Source organism: Lepidochelys kempii, chromosome 25 (genome assembly GCF_965140285.1).
Source record: "Lepidochelys kempii isolate rLepKem1 chromosome 25, rLepKem1.hap1, whole genome shotgun sequence".
Classification (NCBI taxonomy): Eukaryota; Metazoa; Chordata; order Testudines; family Cheloniidae; genus Lepidochelys; species Lepidochelys kempii.
The window spans coordinates 15426274-15446187 of record NC_136404.1 but is presented as its reverse complement, the minus strand read 5'-3'; the positions used below and the strand labels follow the sequence as shown (position 1 = coordinate 15446187).

At 48.3% G+C, this 19914-nt stretch overlaps 1 protein-coding gene across 1 annotated transcript in view; it reads right to left on the bottom strand.

Annotated features, from left to right (window-relative positions):
- LOC140903299 (calcium/calmodulin-dependent protein kinase type IV) overlaps positions 1–19914 on the bottom strand; it is a 45072-nt gene that overhangs the window by 9722 nt on the left and 15436 nt on the right. Inside the window, exons 2-7 of the mRNA XM_073324370.2 lie at positions 17643–17721; positions 15154–15216; positions 8097–8179; positions 7555–7627; positions 2497–2587; positions 708–782 (exon numbers count right to left, since the gene is read on the bottom strand). Of these exons, the coding sequence (XP_073180471.1) occupies positions 708–782; positions 2497–2587; positions 7555–7627; positions 8097–8179; positions 15154–15216; positions 17643–17721 (464 nt within the window). The remainder of the gene's footprint in view (positions 1–707; positions 783–2496; positions 2588–7554; positions 7628–8096; positions 8180–15153; positions 15217–17642; positions 17722–19914) is intronic.

Sequence of the window (19914 nt, the reverse complement as noted above, 5' to 3'; positions counted from 1 at the left end):
TTTACCCACAAGGGAACCTGCCCTGAAAACTAGACTGTAAAATATTCTCCCTGTCTTTAGAGTTCAAGATATTACGAGAGTCCCTTTAACACAGCTGAATTGCAATTCTTAGGGCATGTCTTCACTGCAGAGTTAACCTAGGTGATCAGCAGCTGGGCTAGCCTACCCCAGGTCTGAGTGTCCCCACAACACAGCCCCAGCCACGTTACTATGTCCTCACTGTCCCTGATCTCATCAGCGTGTGCTTGGAGTGTAACCCCTGGTTCTTTGCACCGAGATGTTCTGCGATTCATTCCCAGTCCACTGTGCTAATTGTGGGAAAACTTGTCTGCCCTCCCCAGAGAGAACTGGGGGAAGGCACGAGAGACACCGATTTTGTCTGCATCCTAACTGCAAAGTGGGTGGGTTCTAGCCTGAATTACAGCGGAGCCCAGGCTGTAACCTCCCCCTCCCCTCCCAAGAGGGGTAAAATACCCTGGTCTTAAAGCACCTCCAGGTCAGGGGTTTTTCTGTGTGGTCAGTAGTGGGGGTTTGCCCAAACCCCCTGTGCAATGAAGACAAACCCTTAGGGGTTTCTATCATAATATGCAAAGATACATTCCTAAGATACACGCTGCTAACATGAACAAACCCTGTGTGATTCTCCCCCTCCACTCCCACCTCCCCAAGCTCCCCACTAAGCGATTCCTACATGCTCACCCCCTTACCGCAATATCCTGGAGTACCACAAACAGTCTTCATGGTGTCCTGCTCATCCACTATCTTGGACAATCCAAAATCACCTGTAAGGGAACAGATGGGCAGGAAAAGGACTGTTACACTGACAGGTGCCCGGTGGCTGCCCTCCGGGTCGGGTCTTTGATCCTAGACAATCACAGCCCTTGTTAAAGCCAACTGGGCGTGCCAAGCGGCCTTCTTTCAGTGGAAGGAGCAATTCAGCCCCTTTATGAGGCAGAACAGCTGCAGACACTGGAGGCTACCACGTGGGGCACCAAACTGCCCAGCCACTCCTCAACAGATGAGCTAATAGGGGTTGCCCTGGTTGCCCCAGCTACCACACGGGTTTTGCAACCTGTGCGTACGAGGGCTCGTCCATACTTGGAAGTTGGTTTGGGGAGTGTTTATCCGCGTGAAGTGACCCGGAACAGCTGTTGCGTAAACAGTACATCTGCACCGCCCTGTTATCCTGGGTTACGCTGCTCCCCTTTGTCTCCACAGGGGTGGGCTGTTTTGAAATCAGCACTCAGCAGCCTGGACCGGCATCCCACGCGTCTCAGCTGGGCTCGCGGCACCTTGCGGGATAGCTACCAGAAGGCACTGGAATTCTGGGACCCGGGGTCAAACTGAAGAATTCCCATTCATTTAGCTCATTGCATCCCTACCTTCATTTGGCTTTAATAAGCCAGAATTTAAATGGGGAGGTGCTATCCAGTCAAAGTGACCCCAGAGCAGAAGAGGACACACAGGTCAGCAAACTGGTTGACACAGGTAGTCAGCCAAGCAGTGTGGGATCCAGAGGGAGGACTGCCAGGTGTGGACTCAGGACAGGGATGGAAAACTCATCCCAGATCTCAGCAAACTTGTTTCCCCAGTAGGTTTATTAGCATGGGTTGAAACATCAGATGTCTTTAAAGAAAATCTTTTGCATGTAGATACAAGACACTTTATCCCCCCAAAAAAGTGAGGTTAATCCAAAACAACTTTCAAGTGCAGACAATTCCTGAGAGAGAGAAAGAGAAGACTGGTGAGCATGGCCCTGAGATGGAGATTCTTGGGCATAGAGCTCACTGGAGGGGCAGACTCAGGGATTTCTGAGCAAGGAAACTGCCTGCTCTTGGCTTCTACTGTGATCAGGGAGACAGGTCTGTGTGAGCATTTTTTTGTAAATAAGATTACAGCCAAGAATAGACACGACTCATAGCACTGATCTCCCCTCCTACTGTAAACAACCCAGCAAGGCCCCAACTGTTGGCTAACCACTCATGCCAAAGGGACAATGGTACCATGGCATGCTCCACAGCCAGCATGGGATTTCATATTTCAGCTGATAGGCTTCTTTGAACATCCTAGCCTCCGTTTAAGGGAGCTACGAATTCGGTGGGATGTGAGTGCATAACTCCTAATCTCTTGGAGAATCCCAGACTGAATTATTACTGTCCCAGCCAGGAAAAGGGGGAAGTAACTTCCTCCCTCCCTAGAGTAAAGGGGAAAGCCGGGAAGGAACTGAGTCACAATTTAGGGTGAAATCCTGCCCCAATGGGAGTTTCACTATGGATGTAAATGGGGCCATTCTACCCTTTTTCTCTGATCTGCTCCTGGGACAATGCAGCTCCACACCACCCCCTTACTCACAGCAGGCTGAAAGAGTATAGTCTACTCTAGCCCACTGAAATCAAGAACCAAATTCCCACTCCCTGTCGGATGGGACCCTCCCTGCAGACGGTAGCTGACTTTGCACAGGAAACCCTAACCCTGCTGCTCGCCCCCCAAACGTACCAATTTTGAGAGGGGCATCTGGGGAAAGGTCTGCATACAGGAGATTCTCTGGTTTCAGATCCCGGTGGACGACTCCATTTTCATGCAAATACTGGAGAGACAGAGAATGCGAAGCGGGGGAGAAAAAGCCAACTCAGGGTCAGACAAAACGCAGGGATGATAACTGGTAATACGGCAGCGTTCAGAGTATTAATTACGTTGAGCCAAACCCTGGAGAGTTTGCTCAGGGCCAGATTCTGATACCTTTATTCACATCGAGTTGCAACTTTCTCCACAAGTGACGTCTCATTCCACTGACATCCGTGGGACTAGGAATAAGGTATCATTCAATGTCAATAAGGGTATCTGGCCCTTTGTTTTTGGCCAGAGTAATTACACCGTTACTGGTATTTGCCATTTATAAGTGAATTACTTACAAATCACCGTTCACTCTTTATAGTATGACCAGGAAGCATCGCTGAATGACTCATAACATCAAATGGCACGAACTCAAGTTGAACGGTGAGCTCAGGTTTCCAACCCCCTCAAACGGTCACCCAGTGCTCTCTACGATGGCGTGGTCATCACTCCGAATGCTCATCAACCTCCCTGCACGAACCCTCTTTGACTCTGACCCAAAGAAAGCAGGATGGAAAAGACCCGGCGGAAGACCTCAACTCCGAAGGCTGGACGGCATCAACAGACACTTGTCCTTCGCAGGACTGATTTCCCGGAACACGCCAGACTTGGATTCGGATAAAATGTCATGGAGGCGCATAACCGGTTCGGTAGCCTCTACGCTGTATCAATAGCGTGAGACTTAGCAAATTGTATGATGATTGCCCCAAGTGACGGACCCTGGTTATTACTAAGTGCACTCGGTCCTTAGAAAATACATGTCAGAAAACAGTAGCCAGATCTCCAGCTGCTGTAAATTGGTGTAGCTCCACTGAAGTCAATGGAGTTATGCCAGTTTACACCAGGGCGGGATCCGGCCCAATGCCTCAGTTGACTTTGCAGTCTGAGTCAGACACAGCTCATCAGTTCGTATAGAAGAGGCCACAGAGAACATCTTCACTGAGTAGATCAACCCATGAAGACTTTGCAAAAGAAGAAGATTTGTGTCTTGAAGAATCACGAAACACGCACTTAGATTTCCTTACCACAATGCTTAGTTTGTATTAAACAGAGTACGAGAGTCCACAGACAGAACTATCCAATCACATAGGGCCTTACTCTCTTTTACATGGCTCTGGCAGTGTAAAGGGGCCTTGGTGAGATGAAGATCAGGCCCCCAGTCTCTGTTCAGTTCTAGACAGAGTTCTTGGCAGACAAAGACAGCTGAAGATCGGAACATTCTTGCAACAATGGATCATGCTTGTGTGCACCAAACACTCCTAGTTAACAGGAACACACAGTCACCTGGTGTTAATCCATATGCAGCAGACACAGAGATAAGTCACCCAGTAGTGGCTGAAGTAGATATTGTGCCTGGCACATATCTAACCATTATAAGACATGATTGGAAGGAGCTGAGGGAGGGTCTTTGAGAACTCATGGGTGGCTTGCAGTAAAGTGGATGCACAAGAGTGGGGAAAGGAGCCAAAGGGAGCAAGGAGGAGAGAGGATATGGAGGAATGAGAGGGGGCTAAGATGAGAGCAGAGGAGGCAGAATGCAAAACGCACTGTCACTGAGTAGATGGTATGGCCCCATAGCTGGGAACCGACCCCAAATACCAAGAGACCCGAATTCCATCCCTGCTCTTCCATTGACCTAGCATGCAACTATGGGCAAGTTGTTTCCCTTCCTTATCCTTGGTCTCTCTTCCTGTTTGGATTGTAAGCTCTGTCTCTCACTACATGCAGCACCAAGCACAACAGGGCCCCAATGCTTCTATAGTATAAATAATGGCACCCTGGCTGTGTCCAGAACTATGCAGATGGCTGTTGCCACAGACAGCGGCAGCAGGGGAGAGAAAAATGTTCCCCTTGGCTCATATTGATCAGCTGTTGTATTATCTTGTACTGATCAACTACAGGAATCTAACACTCCTCCTCCAAGCACAGCTAGCTTACAGAAATCACCGCCCCTCTACAGTAACCTGCTCCCCTCTTAACCCTGACCTGCTAATCAGCTTTCTTTATTAAAACCTGACCTAAGGGCCGGGAAGAGCATATCTGGGGATCTGCAGCATGTTGCCCCGGTTTGCCATGTGACACAGAGCTCCTAGAGATCCCCAAATCCCAATGATTTCCTTTAAACCCTCCTTTGCTGGACACCTTACTCCTGGGTACATTGTTGCTCTCTCCCTGCCTACATGGACGGAGGTGCAATTTCCACACGGGAGATTTTCTGTTACGAGCTTCCATTTTTAAACCCTCTGTTGCCATAGAGACTGTCTTCAGCTAACCTTTCATGTAGAGAAACAGTGACCTTCCTGATACAAATCCGAGGTATTTTCTCTCCGTCTCTTTTATCCTTTCCAGAGCACAGACCTGAAGAGGCAGCTCCTCTGAACAATGCATCGTGGGTTCCTTTGTGAGTTGCGGGGATTTTTCAGTTGCACAAAAACACAGAGACGCTTCCTCGGCTTAGCAGATTTTGTGATGGTTGTAAACTTGTTTGTGAAGGCTGACAGCGCTTGCTAGAAACAGGCCCGGTGATGACAGGCTTGTCCCAAAGCCTTAGTCCCCACTCATTGAACTAATAACCAGCCCCAGGGACAGTTTGAGCTAGGGTGACCAGATGTTCCGATTTTATAGGGACAGTCCCTATATTTGAGGCTTTGTCTTATACGGGCATCTACTACCCCCCATCCCTTGTCCTGATTTTTCACACTTGCTGTCTGGTCACCCTCGTTTGAGCATATCTAGGGCCACCCCACCCTCACAAAGCCATTTTGATGCCCCCCTCTTGTCCCAGGGTTCAGCACAGAAACAGTCCCATTAAAAAGAAAAGGAGTACTTGTGGCACCTTAGAGACTAACAAATTTATTAGAGCATAAGCTTTCGTGGGCTACAGCTCACTTCATCGGATGCATACTGTATATCTATATCTATCTCTATATCTTACCATATGTTCCATTCTATGCATCCGATGCAGCGGGCTGTAGCCCATGAAAGCTTATGCTCTAATAAATGGGTTAGTCTCCAAGGTGCCACAAGTCCTCCTGTTCTTTTTGCGGATACAGACTTACACGGCTGCTACCCTGAGTCCCATTAAAGAGACCCTGTAACAATGGCCCCTTGGCCCTGCACGTATCTGTTTTAATCCTGGCCTCGGATCAGAGCCATCCAATTCACTAGCTGCCTCTAGCAGTGGCCAGTCCCTGCAGGGGAGCTTGACCCTATAATCCATCTGGTTAACTGTGCAATAATTCACACGGAGGAGGGACTGGGGGAGAGGATCCAATATCCAGTAGCGGACAGTGGAGGAGCGAACTCTGATCTCGCTTGTCTCAGGCATCAGCAGCCCAGTGGCCCCAGCGACGTTCTGATTCCGGACCGTTTATCATCGACACTGGCAGGAGACAAGGCCTGAGGCTGAGAGCATGCAGCTTTATTTTTAGATGCCAGGTCAGTGCTGGCCGTCGGAAAGATCTTGCTTTGATGTAGAAGCTTCCCCGCTAGGGAAGTCATGGAGGCAGGATAAGGAAGGGGAGCCCCTCTGTTTCATATGCAGGGGTCCTAGCTGGGCTGTGCTCTGAGTACGTGGCATTTCCCTCCACTACAGTGGGGAGGTATCCAGATTTCTCCTTCCTCCACAAACACAGGCCACAGGCCTCCCTTGTAATTGTGCTTGAATCCGCGGCACTGCTGCCGTGCTCTTCATTTCACAGACTGCGGATCCCCGAGACGGGTGACCTTATAAGGCCGGGAAGGGGCCACCCATTAACAGAACAAAAGCCAAGCTGCGGCTGCTCTCTCGGGTAGTCAGAGACCCACTCCTTTCTTATGGCGTTTGGCAGCAGGTTTACGAGACTGGCTTCTTCTAAGCAAAATGCCTTAAATATGCATAATATTTCATTACATTATCTTAGCGCCTCTAGGCCCCATTGTGCTGTACAGACTCAGAGTGAGAGACAGTCCCTGCTTGAAAGAGTTTAACCTAAATAGACCAGGCAAAGGGTGGGAGAACGGAAGCATCATCATCTCCAGTTTACAGCCAAAGGAACCAAGGCACAGCTAAGTGAGTTGGCCAAGGTCAAGCAAGGAGACTGCGGCAGAGCCAAGAATTGAACGTAAACTTCTGAGTCCTACCATGACGCTTTAACCACAAAGCCCCAGTCCTCTCTGAACAGCACCGTGATCCAGTACAAAGCAGGTGCCCCCATGTCATCCTGTCCTCTTTTTAGGGAACCAAGGATAGAGAAAGGGAGAAAGATAAAAAGAATCAGAAAAACGATATATAATATTTTGCTCCTGGATCTCAGAGAGCTTTAGAGACATTAATGAAGCCTCACAGCGGTAAGTGAGTTAGTATCCCCTTGGTAAACTGAGGCACAGAGGTGCCCAAGGTCTCACAGTGCTAGAGACAGGTTTAGAACTCAAAAGTCCTGACGGCTTATCTCTTGGTCTAACCAGCAGACCACTGGTTCTCAATCTTTTCCCTAATGGAGGAACCCTCCTCCCATTAAGCTGCACCTCCCTCCCATCTATTATTCTTGGGGCCTGGTGGTCATTAGAACTGGGTGAAATTGTTTTGGCTGAAACTTTTTTGGGGGCCAAAAAATGCAGCTTCAGGTCGAGTGAAACATGGTGTGAATTCATGTCAAATCCCCTTGAATTATTTCAGTCTGGGGGAAAAAATGAAACGTTTCCATTCAAAACCACTTTGCAATTTGAATTTTACCTCAACGTTATTTTTTTTTTAAAGTTTAAAAAAAGAAACAAAAATGAAACAAAACATTGTGTTTGACACAATTCCCGCCCCCACCCCTCAACTTTTCCAGTTACATCCGTTATTCTCCTGGCTCTAATGGTCACGATCCCTTGACAGCTGTCCATGACTTCTAGGGTCTGACAGAGGCAGAGAGGCCAAAATACCGTCGAAAGATCAAGAAACAGTGGCAAACTTACAGATACAGCTTCTAGGATCTGCTTGACCACATGGGCTGCATCTCTTTCACTGTAGAATCCCCTCTCTACAATCCTGTAAGGTGAAGACACCAAAGAGGTCACAAAGAAGCGCGTGTAACAATGGCACATCCCGTGGTGGCTTACAGCCTGCCTTGGAATCAATTCACACCAAGTTTTAGACCCCCAAAATAGTCCTGGCTACACCATTTATAAGTTAACCATTCCATATAGGCTTTATTACAGTGACCTCTTAATAATAAAGCCCAGCTCTTTGCTTTTCAGCAGTTATCATTCATCTGACGCTGGCTTTTCCCAGATGTAAATGTAGGGCATTAGAGAATCAGGTCTTGTGTTCCTCGTTGGCCACTTACAAATCATCTGGTTTCCTGAACTGACGGGATCTATGAGCCTGGAGACGGAAAGCTGGTAATTTAGCTCCTGAGCCACTCAGATCCTCCTTCCACCCTCCACATTTTTGGTGGGACTAGATGTGTCTCCTTTTATTTAGAATTGGCAGGTTAAAAGAAGGTCTCACTGAGTACCTGTCAAAGAGCTCTCCTCCCGTCACTAGTTCAAGTATGAGCACGATCTCAGAGGGCGTTTCGAAGATCTCCTTCAGTTTGATCTGAAAAGAACAGGAACAGTTCACTGGCAGCCCTGCTCCCTTGCCAGAACGGGGCCATTCTTCCAACCATGTTAATTATAAGCCAGACACAGTGGGAACTTTCCGCCAGCCCTGTCCTCACTGTAAGTCAATTTATTCCTAGAACAGGTTAATTTATTCACGAGATGCATGCCAGGAGGCTCATCATGGAGAGAGGAATAAATAAATGCAGAACAGATTGCGTAGATGTAACAAGTTTAGCATCATCATAACAGGGCTGCCGGTAGCAAATATGCCTCGTTTTTTTCTATTTGAACCTGGCATTTTAACTGTTCAAACCAGGTTTGCTCACTTAATCCGCATTTAAAAAAAAAAAAACACCTGCAAATTAGAGCAGGGAAACCGACCTGCAAGCCCTACATTTATTTTCTCCAGATCCTGAAGCTCATTATTGTAAGTGGAATGTACAGTATCCTATGAAAGCTTTTTAATTTAGCAGCCCCTCCATCCCTGCCAGGATGACCGAGCAACCTCTGCTGTACACATTCCTGTGGCTTTGCAAAGCCTGTTGTCCTTGGCTCTTTCATTCAACCGCTGGTTCTGCTGATTGGAGTGTTTTACCCCAAGAGTGAAATCCTGGCCCACTGAAGTTAACGGGAGCTTTGCCATTGACTTCAGCAGGGCCGGGATTTCAGCTTGAAGCTCTTGGGCCGGATTCTCATGCCTGGTCTACACTTCCAATGTAGGTTGACGTAGTCATGGTGCTCAGAGGTGGGAAAAATCCACACCCCTCAGCTCTGGAGCTGTGCCGACTTTGCCCCCGTGCAGCTGCTGCTAGGTTGATGGAAGAACATTTCCATTGCCCTAGTTACTGTTGCTCAGGAAAGTGGAGTTACAGGAAACCCCCTCACAGTGCTGTATGGCTGTGTCTACACTACAGAGTTATACTGGGCTATGCCACTATAGCACCTCTAGGGTGGACTTGGCTTCAGTTACTCCATTCCTGCACTTGGATCAAAGAGAGGAGAAGATGCAAACTCTCCCTGTTCAGAGGCTTGCCTGGTTGCTGGGGTCAGTTACAGCAGCCTTGAGGCTACTCTAATTTATGCTCTGGTTCCCACCATGGGAAGCAAGCACAGCTATGGAGCATTGCATTCTGGTCACATCCGTAATTGATTGCCTAGGTCAGAGGATGGGAGCAAGGTTGGAGTAGCTCCTTTATGCCAGCTCAGCTCCGGGGACTGTTTCCATCCACTCTAAGGCTGCTTGCTGATGCCACAGCCATGGAAAGGGACCTTAGTGTTACTAAGAATAAGGGTGTTTGCATTTACAGTCCTGCTAATCCCAAGTGTCTAGGCTTCAACAAAATTACGAGATCATTTTAAAAAATCACAAGATTTTTATATTCTTTTATTTGCCTTCTGATCTTTGAGCCTTGTGATGTCACATTTTCAAGTTTTCCTCTGCAACTGTGAGCACTAGAAACTTGCTTAAAAAAAAAAAGAATGTAAGCCAAGGGTCTTACATAATCCCATGACTCCAGGAGCTGAGGCTTTAAGGAAAAAACACCAAATATCATGAGACCCACATTAAAATTGCCAGAATGGGCCATAGTGCATTTATGCTGGAATTGCCAACTGCAGGTGAGTTATCTGCCCTTTACCGGAACAAATTGGACCATTATTCCAGTATTTTATTTGCAGTATCCTTAGATCATGAAAGGACAAAAAGGAAAGGAAGAGAAAATTAAATGAATGTCTTTATGAGGAATTAGAGTGTGTAGAAGATACACGATTGGGTCCCATGTGTCTATACCCAGCAAATTTCTTTTGCTACAGCCTGATGTTTTAGGAACCTCTCATGTTTAGTTATCGATTGTATACATTTTTTTTCAGGAATAAAAGACCAGCTCTGTTATTTTTCAAAATGTGACATTGGGCACCTAAGTCAGTTAGGCAACTCTGAAAAGGTCCCCTGTGATGCACAGGCTGCTCTGTGAGGAAGAAAGCAGAAAAGAAATAATATTTCCTGAAGATTAAAAAAAAACCCACGATGCCTGCATTGGCCCTTTGTGCCAACGCAGCAAACGTGGAATTAACAGGTCTCATAAAAATGCATCCATGTGCTTTTTTTTTTTTAAATGGGAAAAAGAAAATTTCACAGGGCTTAAGACTTCCGTGACACTGTGAATTTCATGGGGCTTTCATCATTACCTACGTATGAGACACTGTGGCAGCTTACTATATTATAATACTGCACAGAAGTGCTATAATTTTCCTATTAACTTCAAAAGTTTACAATCCTATTATCGTCTGCTCTTGAGGTCGGTGCTGAATGACAGCAAGGAGTGTACAGATGTCACCAGTGTGCATAATGACAGGAAGCGTCATTTAAAAAAAAAATCATTTGAACTAGGGAGGGAGCAGAACCTTACCGAAACCATTCTGATTTAAAATATTAAAGCTGTCCAATTGGTTACGTCAATGTAGCTGGCCTGTAGCGGCGCCTGTTTCTAGGGTGGGCAAAGTAAGTTTTCTATCCTCTTTATAACACACCGGAGGCAATCTCTCCTTTGCCTCTCCCCCAGACTCTACACAAACAAGCCTTCAGAGACCATGTGATGCATCTACAGCAAATGTGAGACAGATCCTCACCTGGTATAAGCTGATGTTCCTCCGCTGGGCTGATTTACACCAACTGAGAATCTGGCCTCGGTCTCTACCATATCTTTTAAAAAGATGTAGGCTAACAGGTTCAAAAGTGGCTTGATCTTGTCCCACTGAAGTCAATGGGAGTTTCACCATTGATTTTTATAGGACCTGAATCAAAACCTAAGTGATTTAGGAGCTGAAGTGTCACTGTGGGACATAGGCCTGGTCTACACTTAACATTTAGATAGACATAGTTATGGTGGCCAGGAGTGTGCAAAATCCACAACCCTGCGTGCAGTAGCTGTGCCCACATAATCCCTGATGTACACGTGGCTGAGTCAACAGAAGAATGCTCAGGGAGGTGGAGGTGGTGGAGTTCCTACAGTGAGGAAAACCTGTAGGCTACGTCTACACTACAGGGTTGTACTGGCATAGCTAAGGTGCAACACACAGGCCTTAGGTACTTCTGAAAAACTTCCCCCTTAATGAAATACAGCTCGCCAGTCATTCACACGCATCAAAAGAGGAGAACTGAATGCTGAAATCAGTCTAGAAAGCAGATGGAAAAGAATCAGACCCTCAAAGCTTACCAGCAACATTAACAGATAAGGCCATACACAGCCTTTTAGCCCCAATTCAGGATCTCTCTTAAGCACACGCTTAAGTATGTGCCTATTCGAGACAGCACTTAAGCATACGGAATCATAGATTCTAAGGCCAGACGGGACCACTGTGATCACCTAGTCTGACCTCCTGTGTAATACAAGCCATAGAATTTCCCCAATATAATTCCTGCAGCCGATCTTTTAGCATGGGATGGAGCTCAGCAGGATCAGTAGCTTGAGTGCCCGGGCAAAGCAGACAGAGCTGTGTGTCGCATGTTCCATGTGACCTGACAAGAAGGTCCCATTGAAGTGGTCCCCTTCTGTAATGATCTCTGCTCCTGGGTGTTACAAATTGTTCCAGTTCATTTGCTTACCAGTTGTTCCGAAAGGGGATGCTTCCCTGCACCAACGGTTCCTAATGGAGACCATCAAAGAACAAATACAAATAAAGAATATAGCTGTCTCAGACCAGGCAGCCTGCTCCAGTCCTCTAACAAGGGGTGTGAACATCTTTTCAGTGATGCTTTCCTGGCAGGGAGATAAGAATGTGAAATAGCCTCTATGAGGAAGTACTGCAAGTTCCCTTTGCTTGGGGCATTTACAGCACTAGGAAATGTGTCATACCAGGAATTGTGTGTGTGTGTTGGGGAGGAGAGGGGTGGTGGCAGGGTAGACAAAGGACAAAATCCATTCCTGGAGTCAGTGAAGTTACCCTGGGGTTGGATTTTGCCCCAACTGCCTGATTTCCGACGATTCCCTGTACTGTTGGCTTTGCTTTTGCCAGGAGGGTCTTTAATGATTACAAGCGGGCAAGACTTCCACTCTCAAACTCATCCCCACGAGGAGGGCGGGGACTGTTGAAAGCTCCGTCACCTGGGAAAGGGGCCCAAAGCAGCATTTCTGGGACATTGGGGTTACCCTGCAACAACAAAACTAAAACTCAGGTTGCCTGGCGTTCTGGGGACCTGTGAAAAAACCACCATTTTACAAGGGGGCGCTCTTCTTCCAGGAATTACATTACAACACAGCATGTAGAAAGCAGCCATCTGGTCTCCTGGTAATTCCAAGTCAGCCAAAGAAGTAAACAGCCAGGAATAAACCTCTGGAGATAGAAAGGCAGGGAAAGGGGTCCAAATCCTGCCCAGCGCACAGCCCCTGCAGCTCAATGGGAAGCGCTGGTGCTTCGCCCCTGGTAGAATTAGCAGCTTGAGTGCCTGGGCAGAGCAGACAGAGCAGCGTGTTGCATCAGTTACATGGAAACTGACAAGAAGGTCCTGTCTAGGCTGACTCCTTCCCTAATTATATCTGTTCCTGTGTGTTACAAATTGTTCCAGTTCAACCCTCATTATCTTCTCAGCGCTGCATTATATCAGTGCTGCTCTGCTCATGCCGGCGAGCGGCTGAGAGCTCAGCTGTTGGCAAGAGATGGCCTGGCGTTCCCGACCTTATCTTCCTTTGCAGGATTCGTTACAAACAGGCACTTTCCTTTGGCATTCATTCGAGCTCCTCGACAGAAATCGCTTACCGAATGGAAACCCTCGAAGGGGGTAGTCTGGTGGCCTGAACATCAGAGCTGGAATGCCTGGAAGACCCCTGGAAACTCAGAGAGTGGCAAACCCCAGCAGGGCTTATTCACATCCTGTCCTTCCCAAGGCAGTGAGTAAAGTGAGTTCCATGCACTTTGCTGCTGGTGGGTGTTTTGAATGAGACCTTTAAAATAAAAATAAACCACATGGAACAGGATGGCCTGCCCTACAGCAGGACTGGGACCCCGTGGGTCCTGCAGCCATAGTAGCAGTAATGGGATAAAAATTCAACAATGTAGGAGTGGGTGGGAGTGGGTATTGTGGGGCAGGATTAAAAAAATAGTCCCGCACAGGGCTCTCGCCTGCCCCTTTAAGGGCCAGAGGCCTTGGGCCAGCCGTCCTGGTCACTAATCATACGCAGCTGAGCAGGGGATAGATCAAGATCTCCAGGAAGCGGAATGGGATCACAGAAGGGGACTGTCTCTCATAGGTGTCCTTGGAGAAGGGAGGCAGCAGGTTGAAAGCTCTGGGAGTCATGGCTGGGTAGACAGCTCCAGCTGGAAGTTTTGTTTTCCTTTTGAGAGTTTGCTGGCTGTTTAGACAATAAATTGGGCCTGGAGGAAAAGGCTAACTACTGATCTGAGCATGGCTGATAATTTCCCAGGCGGACAAGGAAGGCTGTCAAGCTGCAGCGCACATCTGCTTTGTGCAGAGAGGAATCATGGCACAGAGAAGTCAGGGGAACACATCTCACAGTGAGAGACTTAGGACCGCCGCTTATTAAGGCCTGGTCTACACTAGGAAATTAGACCAACATAACTGCATCGCTCAGAGGTGTGAAATATCCACACGCATGAACGACACAGTTATACCGACCTAACCCCTGGTGTAGACAGCACTAGGCCTCCCGTCAACTTCGCTGCTGCCTCTCAGGGAGGTGGATTACCTATGCCAACAGGGGAAGCCCTTCCACTGGTGTAGCGTTTTAGGTGTAGACACGCTGCTATAGCGCTTTAGTTAATTCACCTCCCCGAGAGCTATGACATAGTGCAGTCTACACTGGGGTTAGGTCGGTGGATTTTCACACTCCTGAGCAACATACTTATACCAAAGTAATTCTGTACTGTAGTGTAGACCTGCCCATAGTTTATCAAAAGTCGAGAGGCGGCTTGATCTTGGTCTGCAGTTCCCCTGTGCAGAGATGAGACCGGAGGGCAGAGGGCTCTAACCTGGCCAGCAAAGGAAGAACAAGGCCTAGTGGGTGAGTGCAGGCGTGAGAAAAATTTCAGCTGGAAACAAGGCGCAAATTTTTAAGCATGAAGGCGATTCGCCGTCAGAGCAGCTTCCCCAAGGGGGTGGCGAAGTCCCCCATCATCTGCTGCCTTGAAAGGTGAGATTTTTCAAAGGTGCTCATGGGAGTTAGGCCCTTAGTTTAATTCCCGCTAACTTTCGGAAGAGGGCTAGACATCCAGCTCCCTTAGGTGCTTCTGAAGATCCCATCCTGTACCAAGACTGGCTGGGACTAAACAGATGCTCTCGCTCAGCCATCAGTTAATGGGCAGGTTGCAAGAATCACTGGGTGAAACACAACGCCTCGGGTTATGCAGGAGGTCAGGGTAGATACAGGCCAGAAGGGACCGCTACAAGAAATAGGGGTTTGCTCCAGCATCTTTGGCCAAAGATTCCCTGTTTTGCTGCCCACTGTGTGCCTGGCGTTGCCCTTTGCCCCAGAGGTGGCTGCATTTTAGTAGTGCCGCATGGAGAGAGCTTAGGGGAAGCAGTTGGGGATCCCATCTGTTATCTTAGGGTTTGATACCAGTGCCCATCACCTGGGTGAAATGTGCTAGAGAAATCTACAGCATAACAACCAACAAATCAAAACTGCATTCTTTTGGGAAGATACTTTCCTTCCCCTCTTAAACAAGGTGTGTGTGTTTCTGTTTCTCTCTGGGCAACAACTGGACTGGCACCCCTGATGTGGGGCCATGGGGTTCTGGGAATCCCAGCATGGGTTAGGGTGCAATACCAGGAGGTCCAGGAGCTAGAGGGCTATGCACATCCACTGCTTCCACCCTTCCTAATTCCGCTGGCTTGTGCTGTCCTCCCTCAAAATGTTACGCCTATTTACTTTGGGACAGATTCATAGCGGACTCCCGTCTGGGGAGCACATGGGTGGATTTAAGTCACAAAGCAGCCACACGGCTCATACTCACAATGTGGGGGTGCGAAAGCCTCAGTAAGACGCCGATTTCTGTCCGTACAATCTTTTTGTCAATCTAAAAATCAAGAAAATAAAATAAGAACAATGACGCAAATCTTTACATTTGAGAACTCTTCTGGACGTCAGGCTTGATCAGGGCATAAATACAGAGGTCTCTGCTGCTCTTTAAAACCAGGTTGGAATTAATTCTGAACCGGATCGTATTCACCGCACGTACATTCTCCCATTTCCTCTCAAGCAGGTCTTCTAAACACGTCTGTGAGGGGACGTCTTCTTCCAAAGCAAACCCCCAAGAGCTGGAGCCTCTCAGAGCAGCTCCAGCACTTCAGAATGGAGAGCCGCACAGCTGTGCGGGAGACCAGGCAGCTGAAGAGAGCAGGGTTTCCACGCCCATCAGTTGACTGGCCATGACCCTTTGTACAGAGAGAGGAATTGTAATCGAGAGTCAAGGTTTGAACCTCAGCTGCAGGCGATAAACATGTCGGGCAGCTGAGGGGGTTTGGCAAAGGTTGCTTTAAGCCATCTTTTTGTTCCCCAAATCCTGGGGTTGGTGAGGGCTGGGCTAGCCCCATAACATCCAAGTCTGCTTTGAGTTATTCCTGGTGGCTCGCAAGGGGTCATTCCAGCAACCAGGAATGGCTTGGGTGGAGAATTTTTAACCCTGTTATAGTCTTGGCCTTCACAACATCCTCTGGCAGGGAGTTCCACAGGTTGATGGTGTGTTGTATGAAAAAATACTTCCTTTTGTTTGCTTTAAACCTGTTGCCTGTTAATTTCATTTGGTGGCCCCCAGTTCTTGTGTTATGAGAGGTACTAAACAACACTTCCTTATTTACTTTCTCCACACCAGTCATAATTTTATAGACCTCTATCGTACCCCCCTTAGTCATCTCTTTTCCAAGCTGAAAAGTCCCAGTCTTATTAATCTCTCCTCATATAGAAGCCATTCCATACGTTGAATCATTTTTGTTGCCCTTTTTTGAACTTTTTCCAAGTCCAATACATCTTTTTTGAGGTGGGGTGACCACATCTGCACACAGTATTCAAGATGTGGGTGTACCGTGGATTTATACAGAGGCAATATGATATTTTCTGTCCTATTATCTATCCCTTTCCTAATGATTCCCGACATTCTGTTAGCTTTTTTGACTGCCGCTGCACATTGAGTGGATGTTTTCAGAGAATTATCCACAATGACTCCAAGATCTCTTTCTTGAGTGGTAACAGCTAATTTAGACCCCATCATTTTTATATGTATAGTTGGGATTATGTTTTCCAATGTGCATCACTTTGCATTTATCAGCATTGAATTTCATCTGTCATTTTGTTGCCTAGTCACCCAGTTTTGAGAGATCCCTTTGTAGCTTTTCGCTGTCTGCCTGGCACTTAACTATGTTGAGTAGTTTTGTATCATCGGCAGATTTTGCCACCTCACTGTTTATCCTTTTCCCAGATGATTTATGAATATGTTAAATAGGACTGGGCCCAGTACAGACCTCTGGGGGACACCACTATTCACCTCTTTCCATTCTGAAAACTGACCATTTATTCCTCCCCTTTGTTTCCTGTCTTTTAACCAGTTACCAATCATGAGAGGACCTTCCCTCTTATCCCATGACAGCTCACTTTGCTTAAGAGCCTTTGGTGAGGGGCCTTGTCAAAGGCTTTCTGAAAATCTAAACACACTATATCCACTGGGTCCCCCTTGTCCACATGCTTGTCGACCCCCTCAAAGAATTCTAGTAGATTGGTGAGGCAGGCTTTCCCTTTACAAAAACCATGTTGACTCTTTCCCGACAAATTATGTTCATCTACGTGTCTGACAATTTTGTTCTTTAGTAAAGTTTCAACCAGTTTGCCTGGTACTGAAGTCAGGTTTACTGGCCTGTAATTGCTGGTGTCTCCTCTGGAGACCTTTTTAAAAATTGGCGTCACATTAGCCATTAGATGTCCGAACCACATGCTCCTCTGCACCTGTCGGCTTTCCCCAAGACCTTAGTTTAAAACTGCTCTACGGCCTTTTTAATTTTAAGAGCTAGCAATCTGGTTCCATTTTGGTTAAGGTGGAGCCCATCCTTCCTGTATATGGTCCATTTTCCCCCAGGGCCAGGAAATTCCCCAGCCATGCATGCCTTCACTCCCCCAGGACTACACTGACCCTCTACCTCTAGGGGATTCTCCCATTTCCCCCAGCCACACGGCTGCTTATTTCTTCCTCTTTGTGGCATCTGCTTGGATCAATGCAGATCCTTTGCAGTCCAGCTGAAATTTGTAACCATGCAGTCCTAAATCCAGACCTCAGTGGGGGCTTCTTCACTTATGAGGGAATTTAGCAGGCTGACCTCAACCTGCTAACTCATGTTGAGATTACAGACTGCCTTGTCTACACTAGGATTTTTTCCTCCCGTTACTTACCACGTGTTGCTAATGCCTGCTCAGAACCTTTTGGAAATCATTGAGGATGGCGTCCCAGGTACTTACCGTCTTCTTCAGGATTTTGGCTGCATACTGCATGTGGGTTCCTTTCTCTTCACAGCTGTACACCACGGAAGTGGCACCCCTACAGAAAAAGGAGAGGTCAACCGTGTTACCAGCCCTCCGGACAAAAAAGCCACGGCCATTCAGAGACAACCTGCAAAGGGGGGCTGGTGCACTTTTCAACATTTCTTTGCGATGGATAAAGAAGGCAGAAAGGAGACTGAAGGGTGGTTTGCTGCTTGCTTGTGAAGTTCGAGATTCAGGTCTTGGCCAGCCTGGAAGATGGTCCTTGTCTATACAAGGGCTAAGGTGCTCACGCCGGCTTTCCAGCTCCATCACATACACCCAGTCTCTGCTTCTAACACACCTCCTTTTGAGGGCCGCTTGTGACTGTGCTGAGGTTGCCTTTTCCAGATCCCAGAGCTGGACTGTGGGACAGGCAAAGCAGAGACTGGACAACCCCTCCCTGGGGGTGACACTCCAGCTGGGGCAGGACTTTTCTGAGCACTCTGTGGATGCCCACGCAGTGCAGACCTGAGCTCTGTGGCTCAGAGTCATGCACCTCCCTATGGAGTCACGGTGCCTTGATTTAAGGCACGTCTAGTCACCTTGGGCACATGTGGGAGGCAGTGATGTCTAGTGGACAGAGCACTGGAGTGGGGCACAGGAGATCGGGGTTCTGTTCCTGGCTCTGCTTCTGGGTGACCATGGGCATGTCACTTCCCTCTATGTGCCTCAACTTCCCCATCTTTAAAATGGGGGTATGATACTGAGCTCCTTTGTCAAGCGCTCGGAGATCTACAGATGAGACGCGCTATGTAGAGCTGGGTATTGTGGGTGTACGCTCACTACTGCAAGGGCACCACCTGGGCCCTCTGTGGCAGGGGCTGGGATGCTCTCTCACCACGCTACCCCCGTGGACTTTTCACAGCTGCAGCTCGTGCTGCGTGGGCATCTCACTGTCAGCTCTGAGGGCACCGTCACGGAGCACTTGGGACCTGCTGCTCGTTCTGCTGCTGTCGTGCAGCCCGAGGGGGATGCAGAGACTGTGACCTTTGATTGCACCAGGATCAGCGTGCTCAGCTGTGCGAGGGGCTTACATTTCCCCCCTGAATCGATTCCGGCTTTCCTTGGTAAAACCATTTTAATTAAAAATGGAATATTGAGGCAGTTTAAATCCTTAAGCTGCTTTTAAGACAGAAAGAAGCATCCCCTCCCCCCCCACCCCAGTAAGTGAACCAGCTGCAAGCAGAGGCCTAAGAAGAGATTACATCCTTGTGGGGGAGCGGAACGAGAGGCTCGCAAGAGTGTGCGGCACGTGGGTTCCCTGAACAAGCCTCCAGGGCCACAAGCTCCCCCCAACCCCCCCCCACTTTCCCTTGGCACCGGGATGCTAATGCCAGCATGGTGCTGTCAATGCACATGACATCCAGCATGCAAGATCCCATAGCCCAGCCCATAGGTGGGTGTGATCATTCCCATTTTACAGATGGGGACACTGAGGCACAGAGCATTCTTATTAGCAACCTGCACCTCAAGTCACACAGCCATCCAGGCGCACGGCTGGGACTAGACACAGGTCTCCTGACTCCCCGGCTAGTGCTTGGAGCCCAGGAAAGTCTGGGGTTATTTGGATATGTCCCCATGTTGAGCTGGAGGAGACATACCTGCAGTAGGAGCTAGCATGCTACAAATATAGTGGGTGTGCAAGAGTTGGGAGGGGCTAGCTGCCCTGAGTACAATCCTGAGCCACCATTCACACCTCCAGCTGGAAGTGTGGACGTACCCTAGGACTGAGCAGTTGCTGCCTGTCATGATGTGTGTGTTCTTCTTTGCATTAAAGCAGCTTTCATTTAACAGTCACACAGCAATCTGGCCTCCTGGCAGCCACGGCCCGCCACACTCCACTCGCCGCAGGCTGCTTCCCACGACACCGCACATCCCTACATAACAAGACACCTGCTCTGTGCACCGCGTGGGCCTTAGCTGGCTCTCTGCACAGGGCTGTGCCTCACCGCACGGCCAGCAGCCCGGAAGACCGACACGAGGAAGGCTATGCACACCGCAGAGTCTGATCAACCACTTTCCCCAGGCTTGGAGGATCTTTTCAATTCAGCCCCTCTCCTCTTGCAGACATGAACGGTCACCCCAAGGAACAAACCCAAACTCCCCATCTCCCCCTCACAAACAAAGCCAATCAAGCGGGATTGGATCCTGGTCATTAGGCCATTTGCAAAGCCACTTAGTCTTCGGTTGCAGAGAGCAAGCTGTCTCC